This window comes from Hydra vulgaris, chromosome 12, assembly GCF_038396675.1.
Source record: "Hydra vulgaris chromosome 12, alternate assembly HydraT2T_AEP".
Lineage (NCBI taxonomy): Eukaryota > Metazoa > Cnidaria > Hydrozoa > Anthoathecata > Hydridae > Hydra > Hydra vulgaris.
The window spans coordinates 4,360,130-4,382,863 of record NC_088931.1 but is presented as its reverse complement, the minus strand read 5'-3'; the positions used below and the strand labels follow the sequence as shown (position 1 = coordinate 4,382,863).

At 26.5% G+C, this 22,734-nt stretch overlaps 1 protein-coding gene across 1 annotated transcript; it reads left to right on the top strand.

The window, feature by feature from the left end:
• Positions 1–496: 496 nt before the first annotated feature.
• LOC100206164 (probable methyltransferase TARBP1) lies at positions 497–21,395 on the top strand. Its single transcript, XM_065811280.1, has 8 exons — positions 497–575; positions 693–1,289; positions 1,366–1,716; positions 6,639–6,708; positions 12,630–12,946; positions 13,601–16,067; positions 20,577–21,035; positions 21,118–21,395. Exons 2-8 carry the CDS (start codon positions 717–719, stop codon positions 21,249–21,251), a joined length of 4,371 nt encoding a protein of 1,456 aa, XP_065667352.1. The 5' UTR covers positions 497–575; positions 693–716; the 3' UTR covers positions 21,252–21,395.
• The last annotated feature ends 1,339 nt before the right edge of the window (positions 21,396–22,734 follow it).

The window sequence follows — 22,734 nt, the reverse complement described above, 5'->3', positions numbered from 1 at the left end:
GAAGACATAAAGAAGAGGACTCAGTGAGAGGGTTGCCACTCATTAATATATGACTGTAAACAGTATTATAAGTAATTATACAATAGTTTCAAAAGAATATTCACTTAAAATAAAGGCTGCCTGTAATAATAAGTAAGAGTTTTCTTTTTTAGGAAAGCCCTTTATTAAATAATGAGCTTTAAATTAAAGTGAAGTAGCTTATCAGTGCTTGAAAAGTTGTATTATAAAGGCTCATTTTTTTATCAGTAAAAAAAAAAAAGTTTTTTATATAAGTAAGAGTGTTATTGATGAGTCAATAACACTCTTACTTATATATATAATTAAAAAATATAAAGATATATAATAAAGATTGCAAGGATTAAAGAAATTAAATGCCATTAGTATTAATCATTCTAGAATATCCTTAGACTTGTTCCAAATTACAAAAAATTGTCATGCAAATGAGGTTGTACATGTGGTGTACAAAGTTATATTCTTAAAAATATTTTTTATAAGATTTTTTTTTGTTATTTTTAGCAATACAAAATCCTAGGATTTATAGTTATTGAGATTTCCAGGGTTTTACAAAATTAAAGGTAAGAGTTATTTTATATAAAATAAAAGCTATATATAATTTATATTTTCATGTTTTCTTATTTATAATGATAAAAATGCCATATTATTTTGCATATGAAAGCTCTCATATAATTTAGATTTTGTATTGGATTGAATTCATAATGATATTATCAATCAATATAGAAGACATAATTAGTGATGCCAATACTTCATTAAGTTCTGGAAATATTGACAATTTCATTGAGCAGTGTCAAATTCTTGTATATTACTTTAAATCTCATGATTCTAAATATGTATTGAATGGTGAGAGCATAATACACGAAGTTGACCAGACATTAAAAGAAAAAATTATTTTCCAAGTTTGTCTACCTTATTTAAAAATAACACATAGAAGTAATAATGCTAATCATCTGGCTTTATTATTGTTAAAATTATGTTGTAACAATATATTGGTACCAAAAGTTTTGTCAAATTGTTTAACTTTACTCAAAGAGCACATAAATAATGATAAATATTCAACAGAATCAATTGAAGGTTTGCCTCAAGTTAGTGTTCAGAGTTTATTATTTATTTTGCAATTTTTAAAAAAGCTTGATATCAAAAAAAATCTGACAGACATTTTTGATGTTTGCATGCAGCTGATAGAGTGTGATTTTATAAATGATGCAGATTTTAATTCCCTAAATAGTTTTCTTTCTGTAATCTATGATGCTTCAAGCAAAACAGAAAATGAGGTAAGGGCTACCTGCAATTGGTTTACAAATAAATACAGTAGTATCTAAAAGTTTTTTAAAAATGTTTTTATTGTAGAGACTGTGGTGTTGCATATTATCCTTATCAAAAAGAAATGAAATCAAAAGGTTGCTAATTTTGTTGGCTGTTCATGTCGCACAAATAACAATGTCGTGTGGTATTATAGAAAATGAACATTTTTGGAATATTATACAAGAAGGGTTGATAGATTATGATCCATTAACACGAAAAAGAGCTCAATATGTTCTTAAATGTCTTCTAACATATCTTAGTTCTACAGAGATGTTTTCTACAATACCTATGAATGAAGATCTTCCATTAATGTTTTGGAGTATCAAGCAAAATGATATAATTTGGAGTGTTTGGAAAAATATAATTTTACTGCTTGAGACATTAGAAGAAAAGCAAGTGAGAATATATATATTTTTTTAATTGTCACACTTAATATTTATTTTGCAGTTTTTAAAAAAGCTTGATTTAGAAAAAAATTTGACAGCTTATTTAAGACTTTTTTAAAATATTAACAATAGTAACAATAATAATATTGATAATAAAAAAAATACACACTACAACAAAACAATTTTGAATAATTTGTCAATAATTAGCAAGGTTAATTATTGACAAAAGTCACATGTATTTTTATATTAATATAAGGTATCAATAAAAGTACCAGCCCAAGTATGACAACATTAATCTATACAATAATGAATAGGAGGTTAAAAGAGTTAAGGATGGATCAGAAAATGGTGAACAAAAAATGATAAGCAAAACTTTGCAGTAGTGAAAAAAGTTGTTAAGTGAAAGACTCAGAAAGGTTGATGTCATTCATCAATTTAGGCATGTCAAAAACCTTGTGATAGTTAAAAGTATACAACTGAGTTTTGTTTGGGCTAAAATTTACCAATCCTGAGCCCCATGTCAAAGAAAAGAGATAATCAAGCTGTCTTTTCTAAATAATCTAAAAGTGATAACATTTTGTTAAGACTGCAGTATATGGTTCATCAGTAAATAGAGTATATCAAAATAAAAAGAGAATATTTGTTTCATTAGCAAATAAAGTATATCAGCAAATAGAGCTGCTTTAGATTTAAAATTATCAGGAAGATCATATATATGAGCTACACAGGACCAAGGATAGAGCCTTGTGGTACCCCAGAAGTTACTAGAATTTAAGAAGTATGTTGTCCGTTAGAGACAAAATGTTTCTAGATAGACTATATGAAGAGTGCTTATTGAGATGACCAGTATGACTGACCTTAACAAATACATTTATTATGTCAGACACAATAGTTATTGTCTCACTACTTCCATCTAATTCATCTTAGAATTTTTCTATTATAATGGTTAGGAATTTAGTAGAAAAATGAGAAGATTGAAATCTGTATTGATTATCAGAGATTAAGTTGTTAGACTCCAAATAGGAGTAATTAAATTTTCAAAGTTTAAATGGATGGAAAGTTACTAAGTTACTTAGAAGACCACAAATAATTGTAAAAAGTAGATTAAAATAATTATAGAATAAGTAGATAATAATGATGGTTTAAGGTACTATAATTATACTTTTAATTTTTAGAATTATTTTATATAAATTTTAGAAATTGTAGATATTGCATCGCACTCTAAGCAATAAGCTATATAGTTTATATATTATTCAATAAGCTATACAGCTTTATATTAATTCCTGCTAACCAACTCAAAGTTGTAACATAGGGCTCCTTATGTACCCTCAACAATGCACTAACATGGACCTAATAGATGAAAAAAGGATGCGAAGCTGGTCAGCAGTCTAGAAGATTTTCTCAAAATCAGTAGTAGTATTTTATAGTTAATATTCAATGCCCAGCATTTTTATGAAGACATCTCTAGCTTTTACTCAACTAAGAGTTTTAAGACAAGGGGTGTTTTGAGTCAGAGTTCAAGGACATAGACTTTTTTTGATGTTTGAGCTAAGCAACTTTGAAACATGATAACATGTAATCCAATTTACAATTTTCATTTATCCCGCTGCTTTTTATAGTTCGTGTTTTTAGGCAAAGACTAAGATAGACTACAAGTAGTTAACTCCAAGGCCGTAGACAACTTTTTTTGATGTTTGAGCTAAGCATTATTGAAACATGAAGAAAACTCCATATTTAAGTATGTTTATATATATGAGGAATGAGGATGTTATGCAAAAAATTGCAGTGATTGGAGTCTGGGAGGAACAAAAACCCCAAAATGTTAGCCCCCCCCCCAGCCCCAAGCAGGAGAGCAATGAGTCAAATTTTTTTTTTTTCAATCTTAAACTTAATTTATATTCACTTAATTTTTACACCCTCCTCAAATTGAGGAGGCTGTAAACTTTATAAGGTCATAAAAGCCGATCAACAAAATATTATTGAATCAAATTTGAAATTCGTCGATGTTAGCTCCGCCCCCCCCCCCCTCCTCTGTTGACATTACCCCAGCCCCCTGGGGCCAGGGGGAGCTAAAATTTTGGGGTTTTTGTTGTTGCCAGTCTCCAATCACCATAATTTTTTGCATAGCTTCCTCATTCCTCATATATATAAACATACTTAAATATGGAGTTTTCTTCATGTTTCAATGATGCTTAGCTCAAACATCAAAAAAAGTTGTCTACAGCCTTGGAGTTAACTACTTGTAGTCTATCTTAGTCTTTGCCTAAAAACATGAACTATAAAAAGCAGCGGGATAAATGAAAATTGTAAATTGGATTACATGTTATCAGTAGCAGGGTGATCATGATCCTGACCTAGCCTGAAATAATTTTTCAACCATCAGGTAATTAATCTGTATTGGCATTGACTTTTTTCTGTCCATTGGCATTATCCAAAAATTTGCAATTGGTACATCATAATAAATGAGACAACATTAACAACAAAACTAGTAATAATATCTATTATGTTAAAAAAAACAACTACAAAAACATAAAAAACAAAAAATTAGTTTTTGATAACAATAGGCCAAATCCAGAAAAACATTAAACCTCAGAAAACATAATTAAAAACATAATACTTTAAAAAAATTTAAACTTTTACCACTGTTTTTTTAAAAATCAAACTTTGATTGATTTCATGTGTAAAATAGTTTATTTTTCTTAATTCAAGTTATTATTTTTTTAAATTACTTTTAACTTTCCTTAAACAAGGGGAAAATTAGTTGATTGAGAATTGCAATATGTTAATTTGCCTCTTTACTAAAATCTTTATGTATTAAAATCTTGTTTAATAATATTTTAATACTTATTAAAACCTTATTTAATATTTTATTTAAATCATACTTAGTATTTTTATGTAAGTCAAATACATGTTTGTAACTCTCTCAGTCAGTTTTTTTTATATATTTTTTTATAATACAGAGGTGTTTAAAAACATACAAAAACTAGTTTAAATAACTTATAGTTATTTTAAAATAAAACTAAAAAACTTGAATAGTGTATATATTAAAATGTTTATTTATCATTATTTTTATCAATTGATTTATGTTTAATTTAAAACATTTAGTTTTTAAAATAAATAAATTTTTAAAGTTTTCCCTTAACTAAAATCAGATGTTAATGTTTCATACAATGTGCAAATAGTTTTAGTACAATTTTGAATTGGTTAATTTTAAGCGTGACACGCATAATTTTTAGGCCTTAAGTAATTATTGTTTAAACCAGGTTAAAATAATAATTACTTAATTAACTGGTGTTTAAACAAACAAATTAAATTATGTAAGTTTTGAATGCTATTATTTTTGTAGTTGTAAATTTATTGTTTTTTTTTCTTAAATTTTCCCGATATGATAAGTTGACCCTTTCTTAAAAACAGTATTCTTTTGATAAGAATGATAAAAGTGAGAATTTAAATATCAAAAATATTTTCAGATATCGCAATTTGCAGTCATTTAATTTGCCCCTTGTTAAAATTTTTTTTTTCTTTATTTCTGTTTTGCTTTTTGTTTTTTTCTATTTTGCTTTTATAATCTCTGTATTAGTGTGCTATTAATTAGTAACACATTAAGAATTAGCTGTTTAGTAACAAATTAACTTATTTAACAAATTAACTAATTAAGAAACATAATGTATTGTTTGTTAATTGCTTGTAAACAGTCGTTTTTAGTTTTTTATTTTATTTTATTCTAATTCACTCCCAAAAAGGCTGCAAGCAATCACTATTAAGTTGGAAGTTACTAGAAAAAAACAGAATAGAGTTAAGGGCAAGGAAATGGTTGACAAAATACTTGAAAAGTTGTAGGTTGTATGAGTCAGAAAACATGAAGATGGGAGAAAGATTTTAGAGCACGCAGGAACGGATACAGCTACCATGATAGTATTTGTAGAAAAGGGAAGGAGATGCAACTTTGCAACGATGGGAGAGAGGCTTTAACTTGGCAAATAGAGCGGTTTCAACTACTTTAACAATAAATTTTTGAACCTTTTCTAGGAGAAAAAGAGCATCATTAGAAGAGTTAGCCCAAATATGACAGGGATGAATAGGAGAATTGTAGAGTTAGAGAATGTAATCAGGAGTAAGAAAATGACAAGCACAATAAAAAGAAACAACCTTTGATGCAGCCTAGAAATTAGAAATATAAGGTTCTTAAAAAATTGTCAACTATTTTTGGTTTGCATCAAATCGGCACAAAATTTTTAACACGATTTCATTATGACAAAATTAAAACAAAGTTTCCACAAAGTATTAACATAAAAAAATATTTTTTGATGATGACAAACAAAAATTATCTTAGAGTAATAAGCCATTAAATTTTTTGTTCAATTATTTGAAATTTTTCCACAATCTTCAAATGACCATGGTAGAAAGAAGTTGGCAATATTTTCTGCCCAAATGGGAAAAATTATGGCTAACTTAGTCCATGTAGTATTTGGGGTGCTTGGCAAAAAGTCTAATCAACTTCAACATTCTAGTAAGAGAACACATGTGAGGCTTAAGAAACCTTACCTGCCAGGTAGAAACCTATTTAGGTTTATTTTTCAAAATTAATATTAAAAAAATTATTATCTGTTTCCCTAGGTTCGCTAGAAAAAAATTCCAGACCCTCCTACTTTCAAGTGGTTTTTGGGGTGCAACCATCTGCAATAATGCATAGTGCAACCACCTGTAGTGTAATTGTTTTCTATTCAAGAAAATCTGAAAAATATTTTTCTTTGTAAATTTTATCTTTTGTTATTTTTTCAGTTACATGTGATTGCACCTGTTCTTTCTCTAATGGAGAATGTATTTTTAAGTTACATGTGATTGCACCTGTTCTTTCTTTAATGGAGAATGTATTTTTTAGTTACATGTGATTGCACCTGTTCTTTCTTTAATGGAGAATATATTTTTTAGTTACATGTGATTGCACCTGTTCTTTCTTTAATGGCGAATGTATTTGATGCTGCATGTTTAAATAATGGAGGTACAGCATTTATAAATAAATAATATTTTAAGCAGTATAGTAGTATTGTGTATTTAAGTTATTTAAATATAAAGTAGTATTTCTCTGAGTTTGGCAGGCTCCAATTGTGCCAAAAAACTGGCATGATCAGAGTATTTACTTATTATTTGTTATCTATTATATTAAATTATTAAATTGTCTCCATCCTATAAGTTTATTAATTATGTTTAATTTCTGTTATAAATTTAAATTTTTTGCAAAAAAGGTTTACAAAAATCTTACTTTTAATTTCATAAATGTGTTTATATTTGATAAATATGCTGAATACATTAATTATATCATAATATTTGATTTTCTTTATGTAAAAAACATCAATTGCAGTATGCTGTATTGGATTTCAGGAAAAGTATAAAGTATAGTATTATGTAAAAGTTGTGCAAAAAGTTAAAAATTTTTGGTCACCCTTTCAATTTTTTTTTAATTTTAACTGGTAGTATTTACCTATAGGAAACAAAGAAGTATAAAATTTAAGTTCCCAAATCCAAATGGTTTAAAAGTTATGAAAATAAATTTCAGCCTATTTTTTGCTCATACTACCATATTTTAATGGTAGCTTTTAATAAATAATTTGAGTTCTAGTGGAGGAAACTGGTTGAAAATTGGTATCTTACCATTTTTGTGGATATGTATCTTTTAGATAGCAAATTTTTTTTTAAGCTTATTCAAAATTTGTTATTAAATTTTGCTTTTTAAATATAAAACAAAAAAAATTATTCTATAGGCTTTTAGAGGTGTTAGAAGGCATTTTTTTTATTTTTCTAAAAAGCTTAAAGGTAGGTTCTTAAAATTTCAATAGGGTTTGCTTCAATAACTCGATACAAAAAAAATATATTTATTTTCTTGATGTTTTTATTTTCTTGAGGTTTTTATTGATATTTTGCATAACAAATTTATAATAAAGATTTTAAATTGTACTTTCACATAAAAACCTACATCAATAATTAATAAGTTCAGTCAAAATAAATATATACTTCAATAATAATTATAATATATAATCAGTAATAATAAATACTTAATTAGTAAGATTTTTTTGAAACATGTATGATGAGAGTAAATACAGGTTCAAAAAAAAATGTTAGAATAATTTTTATTACAATCTCCCTTTTGGGAATTTTGTTACAATTTCTCTTTTCATAGAAAAATGGTTACCTTAAAAATATTTTCCTAGAAGGGACTAAAATTAAAATGAATTGATTCTGAGGCATGTTTTCTCCAGTAGCCTAGCCTTTTGTTTGAATAATCAATTGAATTTCTTCATTAAACAACATTTTCTACCTTTGAATATTTTTACAGTAAGCCATTTCTTCTTTGACCTTATCCATTTTAACAAACTTACATCAAAGTATTGATATGGTGTCATCTTCAAGAAATTTTTTGCATCTTTTTTTAATGATATGCAACCTTTCCAGCTTCTAAAAATACTTAAAACTTTAGCCCCTTGTGTATTACTCCATTGCAAATTTGGCATCTGCTAAGGTTGCCTCTCTATTGTGCTTGGCATTTTCTTACTCCTGATTCCATTTTCTACCTCATTTTATCTGTCCCTTTATATGCCCTTGTATTATATGTTATACCAATGTCATATTTAGGTTGGTTTTTCTAATAAGGGTTTTTTTTTTAGACAAAGCCCAAGTGTATTGTGAATATAACTCATTGTAAATGTTGCTAAAACTGCTTAGCTGTCAAGATTAAGCTTCTATCCCATCATCTTATTTTTTCCTCTATTCTAAAAATACTACTTTGGTAATTGCTCAACTGAAATATCATTACTTATTCCATCAAACAAAACTCAATATTAAGTCCATCATTCAGCCAAGTCCCTTGTTTTTAATGTTACTTTCATTGCTTTTACTTAATTTTTTTAAAACTCATTACTTTTCCTTCTTGCTTAATAAACTTTATTTATCTAGTTTTTCTCCTCAAACATTGCACAGTTGGCCAGAATTGTCTAAAAATGGCAAAACTATTTATGGGTTAAGTATAGACATATGATACATGTTTATAGAGGTTTTTGGGGCTAAGAATTATATTTTTGGACTCTTAATTTTATTTTTGGACTCTTAAAAGAAATTTTAATTTTGGAGTGGTCATGACCTCACAAGTGATTATTTTAGGGGTTGTCAAGGGTGATCATGGGGTTTCTCAATGGTTTTTCAATTAGGCGGGCCATTTTGTATATCTAAATATATGTATTTGCTGTCAGGGAATTCAAATCTTGGCATGTTTGGTCTTTAGAAGTGGTCATGACCGCTCAAATGGTCACTTTAGTAGTGGTCAAAGGTGGTCCTGAGATGTCATGATATTTTTCAATTAGATGGGACATGTTGTATACCGAAATACAGGTAATTGCGGTCAGGGAATTTGAAACAGGGCATATTTGGTCTTTAAGAGTGGTAATGACTGCTCAAGTGATCATTTTAGGGGTAGTCATCAGGAAAGTTAAATCTAGCCATATTTGGTCTCCAGAAACGGTTATAATCGTACAGGTAGGTGTGGTCATGGGTTGTCAAGATATTTTCGTGATTTTATTTATTTCATGTACTTAATTTCTTTGATATTGTGAATGTAAACAAATAACGTTCAATAAAGTTGAACTTTATTAACATATTTTTTTTATATATACAGTGGGTTGCATAAATTCTCTATTTTGTTTGTGTGAAACTTTTGTTTTTTTCACAATTATCTTTGAAACCAGCTAATTAATATGATTAAAAGCGTATTAAATGTCTTAATTAATTCTTTAAATTAAATGATTCTCTATTGAATGGTATATAATTGGAACTTGTTAGGCTAACCAGTCTTGAGTAATTATTAATTTAATTAGAACATAGCTGTATTTCTAATTTAGCAAAAATATAGAATCAACTAAAATTTAACGACTTAAGTTGTAATATCTCTACGAAATGTTATCCAAGCGATCTAAAATTTGGTAGTTGATATCTTTCGAACTATATAAACGTTCTTGCAAAAATAAAATAAAATTATCATTCTTATATCTTGAGTTATTTGCTTTGGTAATTATTTGGTAAAGTAAAATGACAAAAATGGGCAGAAAAGCTGTTTCAGACAAGGTACGATGGCAAATTGTAGGTCTGCTAAAAGATAAAACAAAAAGCCAGCGAGAAATAGCTCAAATTTGCAATGTTTCCCTTAAATGTGTACAAACAATGTTGAAAAACCACAAACTACATAATGATGTCAAAGATTTGCCAAGGTTTGGTAGGCCTTTAAAACTAACTTCAAGAGACCAAAGTTATCTCTATCGAAAGGTTAGACAAGACCCTAAAATTTCTTACCGTGAAATTGCTGAAGAGTTCATAAATACGCCTGGTATCATTAGTGTTGGTAGATGGACTGTACAAAGATTTCTAAATAAGAAAGGCTTAGATTGCTATGTCGCTGCTCGAAAACAACTTTAGTGTGTCTCAGATTGCCTAAAAAGATTAAAGTGGTGTAGAGAAAGACTTCACCGGTCTGGTTTGTGGTGCGAATACAAAATACTAAAACCCTGACTCTATATTTTTGCTCTGTTTTTTTTTTTTTTTTTTTTTTAACAGTTGTATATGTTTCTAATAAAAAAATTTTTATTAGAAATATATAAATTTTTTTTTTTTGAAAAAACTTTTTTTTTTATTTTGTTTATAAAACCACTGTTAATAAAATTTAAAACAATTTAAATTATTAACTTTTTTGTTTGCTTTAAATTTTAAAAAAACATAAAAATTATATTAAAAATCAACTGACTCTATATTTATGCAATCCACTGTATATAAGAATCTAGGTGATGACATACATCATACATTAGGACATCAAGAGCCCCTTGGCCTCCTCAGGTTTAATGGAATCTTTGACTTTTCTCTGACTCCTTAAGTACTAAGATGTCCAATTCTGAACACCTTAGTAACTTAGAGGCAAAGCATTTTCATCATGGGATCATAATCTGTTTGTGGCTTGGAGAGTTTCATTGTGTTGTGTTCTCTGTTGTTTTAGTCCAAAACATTAATATTAGGGGGTATGAAATGACTATTTTTCACAATTAAGTTACTGTCTTTCCATTTTATGGATGTTATTTAAATGAACAAAACACATTTGACACATTTAAAGTACAATTTTCTAGATGAAAATGGCATTTTAGAAAAGTTAATTAGACAACATTAAGACTGAAAGTACTAGATGATGTAGTTCTTGCTTTCAACACAACGAGATATTAAAAATCTTTTTTTCTCGTAAACAAGCTGATTTTAACTCTTTACTAAACTAAACTCTTTTATTTACATAAATAAAACTTTTTGCATACATAAATACAAATAATAAATATTCTCTTCAGTGAAGGACCCAGCATTTTTTGGTGTTTGAGCTAACTTCCAGACATGGAGCAAACACCAAACATTTGTATGTTTATACTTATGTCAAATAATGATGCTTTGCAAAAAATTGCAATGATTGGAGGCTGGGAACAAGTTAGCCCCAAAATTTTGTCATTAGTGCAGCTTAGTGTTTTTTGGCTTGTGTAAAGGTAAGTGTTAAAAAAATGTTGCGCAATTTAAGGGGTTTTATTGAAAAACACTTTAAAAAAAGCAAGCATAAAAAATGAATTTTTATATTTCTTCTTCTTATTTCAATATATGATATCAATAGACTAATATAAACCTTTAAGAAATTAAAATGTTGTAATATTGTCCTGCTGCCCTCATATTTCATTTTTATATGATTTTCTACATTTTCACCAATATTTGAAAAATAAAATATTGCCATTTTTGTAGTAAAATTAATATACTGAGCTCAAAAATCACAGTTGGGAAAAATTTGTATCAGTTTTAGAATGCTTGGGGTCTCTAGATTACATTTACAAAAGAAATTACTCCAATATAAAAGTCGATTTTGAAGGGTTTTGCTTACCTCTGGCCCACTGTGCGTTAGTGCATTAGAATTCTCTCCTGCACTCTTACAATTTACAATTAGAATTCTCTCTCGACTCTTACAATTTACAGTTTTTAATGTCTTCGGTCAAATGCATTCATATTTGTTATCTGTCTTTTTTATTTTCTGTTTACTCCTGACTTTGTTAGTGGTTGCATACAATCTTGTTCCGAGTGAATTTTTTTTTTTAGTTGCATTCAGTTTTTTTTCTTAAACTTAAAATACTTAATCTCTAATTTTTAGGAATTTTTTTTTTTATCGAAATTTAAGATTTTTTTTTGATTTTAGTGCATCACTCACCTTCCAAGTAAAAGTAAGTTTAGGTTGCAAATCAATATGTAATTTGACTTGTCTACTAATCACTATTTGATTTGTGTTGTTTGCAAATCAATGTGTGATTTTATTTGGTTGGCAAATCAATGTATGGTTTAACTTTAAACTGTTGTACACTAACTTAGGTTTCAATTATTCAATTTTTTCGGTTTTAAAATAACTTGCAAAATCAAAAATCTTACTATAACTATAATTTTTTTTTTCTTTTGAATAAGCAAAATATTTCATATTTGAAATCACAAGCGTAGCATAGTGTAGTGTAATTTGCTGAATTTTCAAAACTAAAATTGCCAAATAAAAAAAACTGTTTTTATAGGTGATTTTTTAAATAGTGTTTGTTTGAAAATTTATTTTATCTGTAATAGGGTGACACAAGTTTATTGAAATATTGATAAAATAGTCTTTTATTTGGCGTTGCTAATAATATATTGCCAATAATATATTGCTATTTTTTGTAATATAATTTTATATTATACTTTCTATATGTCTAGACATTATAGGCGTCTGTTAGGGGCATCATAGGCGTCTGTTGTATGTTTATTAGTATTTTGTTAACATTTTATATAGTATTTTTTAACATTTTATGAATTTACAAATTTTATAAATATTTATATTATTTATGTATTTAGATTTCAAGTTTCTTCACTTTTCTTGGTTTTTGGCTATACTTCGTAGAATTATGGCTCACGAGTGTAAAAGTCTTTGTAATTGGGGTCTACAATTTACTTTACAAATGAACTTGAATAAGTTTCCTTTACTAAAGCAGAAAAACTTTACTTTTATTTTTGAAGGCTTAATGGAATCTTTAAAGTCTATTTATGTGTTTAATTGCAACAATGATGATAAACATGGCAGCCCCCCAGTGGTGTATTCATTATTAGAAAGTTTTTTTATTAATGTTCTGGAGAATTTAAGTTGTGATCAAAAGAGAGTATTTTTCTCTAAGGTAATTGAATAAAAAAATCTTTAAATTTAAATGACATTCCTTGTTGAATTTCACAATAAATTTCCCATTAAATTCTAAAATAAATTCCATATTGTTTAAATATTTTCATGCATATTGTGTTACTTTTCATCTGATAATTCATGTATATATTAATTTACTGAAATTGAAAAGTGAACAATTGTTTCAGCATTGAAACAAATACATAACGGTTAACATAACGATTTTTGATAATAAATGGTAATCTTTCATAAATGACTTGTAAAATATCTTGCATATCTTTATATAAGATTTTTAATAGCAACATTCAAGAGAATTTATTTTTGTAATTATCCAAATAAGATCAGTAACAAAATTAATTGATGTTTATGAAAATAAGATCAGTAACAAAATAGATGTTTTTGTAACAAAATAGATGTTTATGAAATTTTTTTTTAAAGAATCAACAACTTAATTATTATGTTTAAAAATTTTCAATTTCGCATAACAAATATACTCAGTTTTTAATATTTTTTATACAAAGCGGCATATGTGGAAGGTATACCGTGGCAATAACTCTGACTTTGTACCTCTGATAAAAATAATTTCATCATTAAATTTTATACTTAGTTTTTTACTTTTTGCATTTTAAATTAAAAATAAAATTTTTATATTTAGATTATGTTGTTTCTTTCTAATGTGGATCTATGTGATCTTTCTCTAGTCTACATTACAAGAGCTTTTATGAATTTGCAACTTGTTGAAGCATGGTCAGTAGATGAATTAAATATGCTGAAAACATTTCTTTTCAATTTTCTTCCCTTGAATAGAATCGAGTATCAACAAGTTATTTTTTATAACATTACTAGTTTTTTTACGTTAAACTCTTTAACTAATCATTTTGAGTATGGCTTAGAAATTTTAATTCGTGGTTTAAATGAAAATTTAGTGGCGTATAATGATCCTTGCTGGTCTCTTTGGGTCTGTTGGTTGAGGAAGTTTAAAACAGATCTTAATTCTAAGACTTTGAATATGGTTCTTCATAGTGATACAGTTAGCACTAAATTTGTTATTGTTTTATTCATTTTAATTTCAGAGATATCAACAGATAAACTTTTGTCTCCTTTAATAGATGTTGTTTCCCGACTTAACACCAACCCATACTTAGAAAAGAAAAATGTACAGAAGGTTTTTAAAATCATAATCAATTTTTTGAAAGTTATTCAACATAGTAATGAGTTTAATAATTTAATTTCTTTGTTAGATCATTTTGGTAATTTCTTTAAAGATATAGCTGACTACTACATACTTCAAATAAGTTCTAATGATGATGAACATATTGAAGAATGCTTAAACATTATTTCTCAATATATATCTTTTGTTAGCTGTTCAGATTATTTTAAAACTATTTGTGAATCTACAATGAGTACTTTGTGTTTTAAAATTCAGCAGTTAGTTTCAACACGCTTGTCTCTAATAAAGGAGAATAATGATCCACTTGGATTAGTTTGTTGCTCTAATGCATTATGCAATTTGTATAGTATAAGTATGATATATAAATGGCCATTTCAGCATCAACAATCGATATTTACATTTTTAAATGTAAATCGAAGTTGGTTAAATGATATTTTTAAAAACAATTTAGCATATTTTACTTGTGATAAATTTATTGCAACATGCTGGGATTGTTTATCAAAACTTTTCATATGTAATGATAGTAAAAGTTTTTTTAAACAAAAGGATGCCATTTTAAATCAGTTTTACATTGATATGGATTTGTCTTCTTATGAAACACAAGAAATAATTCTTGAGTTTTCAAAACATTTATCAAGTATGCTATTGGAAAATGTTGAAAATGTTTGTACTCTTATAAGTTTTCTACAAAAAGTAATTAATGAAACATCAAATAACCGATCATTTTGGAGAATATATCAGCATTGCATTGAGGGTATTATTAATCCTGAATTTTTGCAGATAACACACCAAAATGTTTTTAATGCTATTCGTGGTTGCTGGTTGTATTTGTATGAGTTAGGGACACGAAAGTCAGGGGTTGTTAACATAGTATTTGAACAGTTTGTAAAAACTTTTAGAGCTATGGGATCAAATGCTGCCATTTGTGTACGTCAACATATGAATGTTTTAGTAGAAGCTTGTGTGTTTGGCCCTATACATAATAAAGATATAAAGCCTTATAACCATCTTATTGATTTTTTAAATGCTGAGAGGTGTTACAGAATTATGCCCAAGTTAAACTCTGTTTTATTTCAAGACCGTCATGTTAGAGTGTTGCTGGTAAATTTTATCTTAGAAATGAAAAATTCATTTGGTTTTGAAGAAATTTATGCAGAGTTTCTGTTCAAATTACTTAATTATGATTCTACAAATTTAAAAACAAAATTTGTGTACTATCCTAATTCTATTATTCACAGACAAAAAATTCGCATTTGGCAAATGGTTTTAATTATACTTGATTTTTTACCAACTGAGTTTGACTATGAAAAGTTTTTAAATTTACTTTATCCATCATTAATAATTGATAATCAGCCATCTGTTCGACGTTTTATTGAATGGTCTATTATTTATATTTATTATAAAAACCCACATTATATCAGTACTCTTTGGAAACAAATGGAGTATGCAACTGAGAAAATATTACCAACTGTAGTGAATGTTTTATCTATAGTTACTCAGTTAGCAAAACTGCTTAATGAAAAAGATTTTGTAGACTTTTCATTTACTGCAATTCCTCTTCTTCTTCCATGGATGCAAGCACAACATATGACATCTAGAATTTTATCTCAGGTTGCATTAAAAAGGATTTGGAACCGAGTTAATAAAATCAATCATTATCAGTTGAAAGAAAAGTTTTCTTTGGTTGAATCCTGTTTTACATTAAAAGAAAAAAACTCATCTGTTGTAAAGCATCGTTTAGAAATTTCAAAAATTTTTTTTTATTGTTCGTTTGATCCAATATGTCATTATTCCTTGGAGTCTATTTTTAAAGGAGTATTATCACATACTGAGTTGCAATCAGATGAATGGATACCAGTTAATTGTTTCCATTTCTGCTCTGGGTTTGAAAATCTTAAATTATATGATGATGGTGAAAAGTCATTTCAATCTAAACATTTAAATAATGAAGGTAAATTTTGTTCATTGACATTGCACTAATTATTTCATTACTTATTTACATCATATTAATTAATTACTAATGTGTGTGAAATCATATTGGTTGTTAATGTTTATGAAATCATTAGTTAGTTATTAATGCTTATGAAATCATTAGTTAGTTATTAATGTTTATGAAATCATTAGTTAGTTATTAATGTTTATGAAATCATTAGTTAGTTATTAATGTTTATGAAATCATTAGTTAGTTATTAAAAATTGTGAAATCATATTAGTTATTAATGTTTGTGATATTAGTAAGTTATTAATGTTTGTGATATTAGTAAGTTATTAATGTTTGTGATATTAGTAAGTTATTAATGTTTGTGATATTAGTAAGTTATTAATGTTTGTGATATTAGTAAGTTATTAATGTTTGTGATATTAGTAAGTTATTAATGTTTGTGATATTAGTAAGTTATTAATGTTTGTGATATTAGTAAGTTATTAATGTTTGTGATATTAGTAAGTTATTAATATGATACGTATCATTGATAAAAAAGGATATATCAATGATATGTATCATATGGATGATAAAGCTTCGATAAAGCATGCTGGTAGTACAAGTTTATTCTTTAATATTTTTGAAGAAAAGCTTTTGCTTAAAACTTTTAATTTGAAAGTTTAAATCTCTGTATTCTGATAATATCTCAAAATTAGATATCAGAGATTTGTTAGCTAAAGGCTCAAAGACCTTTCTAATAATAGAGAGAAGATTGATTGGATGATGTTTAGAGGAGTCAGAGTTAACATAACCTACAGTTTAGGGTCATCACAAAAATGCAAATAGCAAACTATGGGTGAGTAAACACTTTGTCAGAAGTTCAAACAAAACAGACACATATATAGTAACTTATGAGTTACTATATATTAGACACATATGTAGTAACACAATATATACAGACACATATATATAAATATATAAAATATATATAGACATATATATAGACAATATATATAGACACATATTTAGAACACAAACATATATAGTAAATGTGCAGTAGTGGTGTAGTAGTAGAGCGCTTGCTTCATAAGCCAGAGGTTCGTGCTCAACTTGTTTCTTTGCGCGGCGACCATGTTCATCAAGGTTCGTGTTTCCAAGTTATAGAGTTGAGAGAGGGTTATAACCACAATTAAGGAGCTCCCACATCTGTAGTAGCCTTCTTGGCCTTGGGGAGGTAAATTAACATTTAAAAAAATAAAACTGGGTGAGCTAACGCAGAATCTAAGAAATTTAAAATTCTTTTTGCAAATTAATCCAAAATTTTTCAAATTATCAAGTTTCAAGTTAAAGAAAACTTGAACAAAAAAATTTTAGAAGACAAATTCTCTGTTCAAATAGAAATTTTTTAAAAACGAATTCCTAAAAAAAACTTATTTCTAGAAAATATTTTATCTTGATATTACTATAAATAAAAATGAAAAGTTTTAAAAAATGATATACCGTTTTTCATATTCTATTCTCAATTTCATGTTAAAATAGTTTTTAGTTAAAAGCTTTTTATATGGATAACTTAAAAGATATAAATAAAAACATTGCTATGGCTTTTGCAGGTCTTTATGTATATTAAGTATATTTTAGCTCTTGGAGTTAGGATTGGCATTTGGCAATGCCAACCTAACTGCTGACCTTAAAGTGTTTGAGGTCGGTAAAAAATCTCCCACCTCATTTCTATTTTTTATGGTAAAACCTTGGTATCAATTTTATTTTTGCCGACTTAATGCCGACCTCCAACAAATTAAGATCTGCAAATTATTGCCGACCTCATTTTTTCTGATTATGAGGGCCTCATTCTTCCTAATTACGATACTTATTAGTTGAGCTTTTTTATGGTTGTTTTGATTTATATTATAGGTAAATTTAGTGTAATTTTTTCATAAATTTATAAGTAATTTTATTTAGGTATTATTATAGATAATTAGATTATAGGTAAATTTAGATGTACTTTTTTCATAAAGTTTATCACACTTAAATTTTAACACATTTGAATTTTAAATACTTAAATCATCTTTGCATCCATGCAGAGATGATTTAAATATTTAAAATTCACAACTGCTTTATGCTGAATAAAGTTCTCCGCACAAGAGAGCAAATGATCCCATGCTTCCATTTAAAGTTATATTTATTGTGATGTAGTCATCCAAACTTTATGGATGACTACTACTAAAAACCTCAGACAAAAATATTCTATTATTTTTATTGGAGGTTTTTAGTAGGAGTCCGAATAAAAAAAAAGGAGTAGGAGTCTGAATAAAAAATAAACAAAATTAGAAAAAAAAAATCGCAAAAATTTTTTTTAAAGTAAATTAATAGTGAGAACGTGAAAACCAATCTTGATCAGCGATTTTGATATGATTAATTTGAGCCCTGGATCGAAGGTCATAAGAGTCTCAAATGATAGCCCACTTAGCTTTACAAAAATAGACCATTCAGACTGTGTTATTACTGGAATATTACATATATTTTTTGCATTGCTAAAGGTTGCAACTATGTATAATGCGCATAAAGTTGCATGCAAAAATGTTAGAAAGATTGTCAAAGAAACCACGAAGAAGAGGGCTTGCACATCTAATCCAAAGCAACATATTTGTATCAAAAAATTTTTTTTTAAGAATGACAAGGTCTTATACAAGGAATGTACCTAGGGTTCTTTACTGATGTCTAAGTGGATCCCACTTGTTATTGGTGTTCCACAGGGGTTGATTCTTCTTCTGGTAGTTTTTATCTTATTTATTAACAATTTGTTAATAAATTAAAAATAAAAAAGACAATATAATAATACATCAAATGTATTATACTAAACTTTACCAAAAAAGTTGAAAAATTTTTTTATAGATTTTTACAAGACACAAGTTCGGTTGTCTATATTTTTCAGTATGAACATGACAAGACAATGATTATTTTTATATATCAGGGCTTGAATTAAGCGTATTACAACTGCTTTTCACACTTTTGCGAACCTGACTTGTCTGAGCAATATATATATATATATATATATTCAAAAATTAACGATGTAAAAGCTAATACAATGTAAATTAACTTCAAATTTTATGTTTTGAGAGTTTTCCTGACATGTCTAAGCAATATATATATATATGTATATATATATATATATATATATATATATATATATATATATATATATATATATATATATATATATATATATATATATATACATATATATATATATATACATATATATATATATATACATATATATATATATATATATATATATATATATATATATATATATATATATATATATATATATATATATATATATATATATATATATATATATATATATATATATATATATATATATATATTGCTCAGACAAGTCAGGAAAAACTCTCAAAACATAAAATTTGAAGTTAATTTATGTCGTATTAGCTTTCACATCGTTAATGTTTTTATAAAATGAGCTTTTTAAAACCGCATTATTTCAAAATGGGGCAAATTGGGGCAGCTAACTTTTTTAGTTTCTAACAGAATGATACAAACTCTCTTTAGAAAAAGAATTGGCTTCGCAAAGGAAGTCTAAGGTAAAATGTCCTAGCACTATAAAAATCAGTTTAAACTTATAAAAATTGCATTTTTTAAATGCATTTTTTATAAGATGTATCAATACGCATTTACATTTTTTTATAAATTAAGATAAATTTATCTATTATCTTTGTATACAATGAAAATTAAAATGAAAGGTTTTGTATTTAGGGAGGAAATTAGGTTTTAATAATGATAAAATTTTCACGATGAAGGAGGGCTGTTTAAATAGTTAAAATAGTTACCTAATAACATTGTTTAAATTTTGCTACTCAAAAAACTATATTTTAGCCAAATTTTAAGTGTTTCTAAATCACTGTGTAGTGGTTTTCTAAATCACTGTGTAGTGGTTTAAATATTGTAATATTTACTTTTTTACTTTTACTTTTTTAAGTATCATGTTAAGTAAAAATAATTACTAAAAGTAATATCTTAATAGTATTAAATATATTACTTGCTCATTACACTATGCTGCAACTTAAACTTTATATTATAACTTAAGCTGTTAATTATAAAAGTAACTTACTTTATTTTAAACTCCACCAAACAAGATAATTATAAAATAATTTTTAAATATGAAAGATAATATGTTTAAAAAATAACAATTACAAACTAATGTACACAAGATACAATTTTATACTTACACAAACACCCCCCCTCCTCCTCCAGTATCGCAAAGCATTGCCATGGATGTGTGTGTGTGTGTTGTTGACATGACAAAAAATTTTTTTTGGGGGGATTAAATTTTTTTGCGTTAATTCGAGCTCTGTATATACTTGTAACTATATAAACTTTATACTGATTTTGAAGTTATACTATTATACTATTTTACCATTATTTTATTGTTTGAAAAATTTTTATTTGATAGTAACAATTACAAATTTTTGATAGGAGTATAAGTGTGTATAAATATAATACTTTATTTTTCAGATCTTTTGAATGGAGTTATGCTTGAAAAACAAATCAATGTTCAAAAAAAAATAATGCCATGGAAAGTTTTGCCTCCCTCAGATGATGAAATACTCTGCTCAGAATTTGTACGAAAGCAAGATATGAAAAAGTCAGAGTTAATACTATGTGCTGTTTTAGTGGAAAAAATTCCAAATCTCGGTGGTTTGTGTCGAACAGCAGAGATATTTGGTATTTCTAGTTTTCTTATTGGAAGCCAGCGTTATATTAATGAACCAGGATTTCAATCTTTAAGTGTCTCCGCTGAAAAATGGCTAGACATTCAACAAGTCCTTCCTATAAAACTTCTCCAATACTTAATGGATTTAAAGGAAGATGGTTACAGTTTAATCGGGGTGGAACAAACTGCAAAAAGTAGCAAAATAGGAGATTTTATATTTCCAAAAAAATCTGTACTAATTCTTGGTAATGAGCGAACAGGTCAGATGTGTTAATAACAACTTTTCTATTCATTCTTAGGTTGTCTTTTTTTGAAAAAAATTATAATAGTTTTTATCTTTAGGAATTCCAGTTGATTTGATACAAATTCTTGATGAATGTGTTGAAATTCCTCAAGTTGGAATTATTCGATCATTAAACGTACACATAAGTGGTGCCATCATGGTTTGGGAGTATTGCAAGCAGCATGTCTTTTAGTTGGAGATTTAATTTTTATTGTAGTTTAATAAAAAGTATTTATTTTCTGGAGAAAGAAAAATTTATGTTTATATTTATATATGTAATAAGTTATAATACAATAAATAAATATTTAGAAGAAAGGTGCGTAAAGTATGGATATCACTTTTTTGGTTTTATTTTCTTTGACATGCATTTGAAGTTTAGTATTATATGTTTGATTAAAATATTAATTGAAAAATAATTTTATTAAGATATAATAATTATTATTCATGAAAGTTTTGTACAGTATAGATTTATCAATATAAAATACTGCGCTACACAAATAAACTGTCATACATATGAAAAAAAGAAGTAAAATAAGTAAAAACATTAAAACAATATAAAATTATTGATTAAAGAATATTGAAATATTGATTAAAGCAGAAAAAACCTAATAATAATAATATAAAATTATTGATTAAAGAATATCAAAATTTTGATTAAAGCAGAAAAAACCTAATAATAATAATTGATCATTTAAATATTTATAAGTTTTGGAAATTAAATTTTTATAAGTTATTCTTAGAAAAATTTAAAATTTTTTTTATTTGAACATTTTATTTAATGCACTATTTTGTTATCACAATCTTGCTATGTGTGATCATCTTACAGTTTACTTCATTTAATTTGAGTTCCAGCAAACAACTAAGAAACTGGTACTGAGAAACAGATGATAATTTTGTATTGTTAATTTTTTGTTATTAGATTTATTATTTTTACATTTATTCATTTTCTTTTAAATAACTTTCAATAGTTTTGAGCTCATTATTAAGTTGTTTGAATCAGTGATATCACAGAGAAGTATATGGTGGTATCAGTGATGGCAGGTTTGAACAGGAATGGCATGCGATCGCACGCTGTATTTGATCACACTTTAAACTTTTTTTCTTTACAATTTGACCTCACCTGTTTTGATTATTAACAATTTAATTGCAATAAAAAAATTGTTACATTATGAATAACTTTTAGTTGTTGATCTTTTCTAAAGTTTTTATTTTATGTCAAGACTTTAAACAAAGTACAAAATAAATTATAACGATTGTTTAAAATTAACGCAATCTGTGTAAATTAACAAAAAATGTTATGTTTAAATTTTTTTTATGTAGGCATGCATTTTTTATGATAAATTTAAACATTTGAAACTATTTTTCCATGTCTTTTTAAAAGTGTTTTTATTATTTTTTAAATTTTTTTCAATTAAGAATAAGTTAAATTAAATCTTCCCATTGAATGATTGAATTGCTTTAGTTATTTTAATTTTTTGTTTCTATTTTTAAGAAGAATTATTTAAGATTTTTTCTTTTAAACTTGACTTACTAATCAGAGAATAAAATAATTTAAAAAAGTACTATTTTAAAAAGACTTCGCTATTTTTTTAAACAATTTTTTGCAACTCTTTGGAAAAAATGTTTATACAATTTAAATTTTTTTTTTTTTTTTTTCTTTTCAATATTTTATATAA

What these genes read in the sequence shown, in the direction of transcription:
- LOC100206164 (XM_065811280.1), top strand. Translation starts at nt 717, where the DNA reads ATGATATTATCAATCAATATAGAAGACATAATTAGTGATGCCAATACT. An exon ending in AGAGAGTATTTTTCTCTAAG is followed by an intron (nt 12,947 to 13,600) that starts GTAATTGAATAA and finishes TTTTATATTTAG; the next exon opens with ATTATGTTGTTTCTTTCTAA. An exon ending in TCTTGGTAATGAGCGAACAG is followed by an intron (nt 21,036 to 21,117) that starts GTCAGATGTGTT and finishes TTTTATCTTTAG; the next exon opens with GAATTCCAGTTGATTTGATA.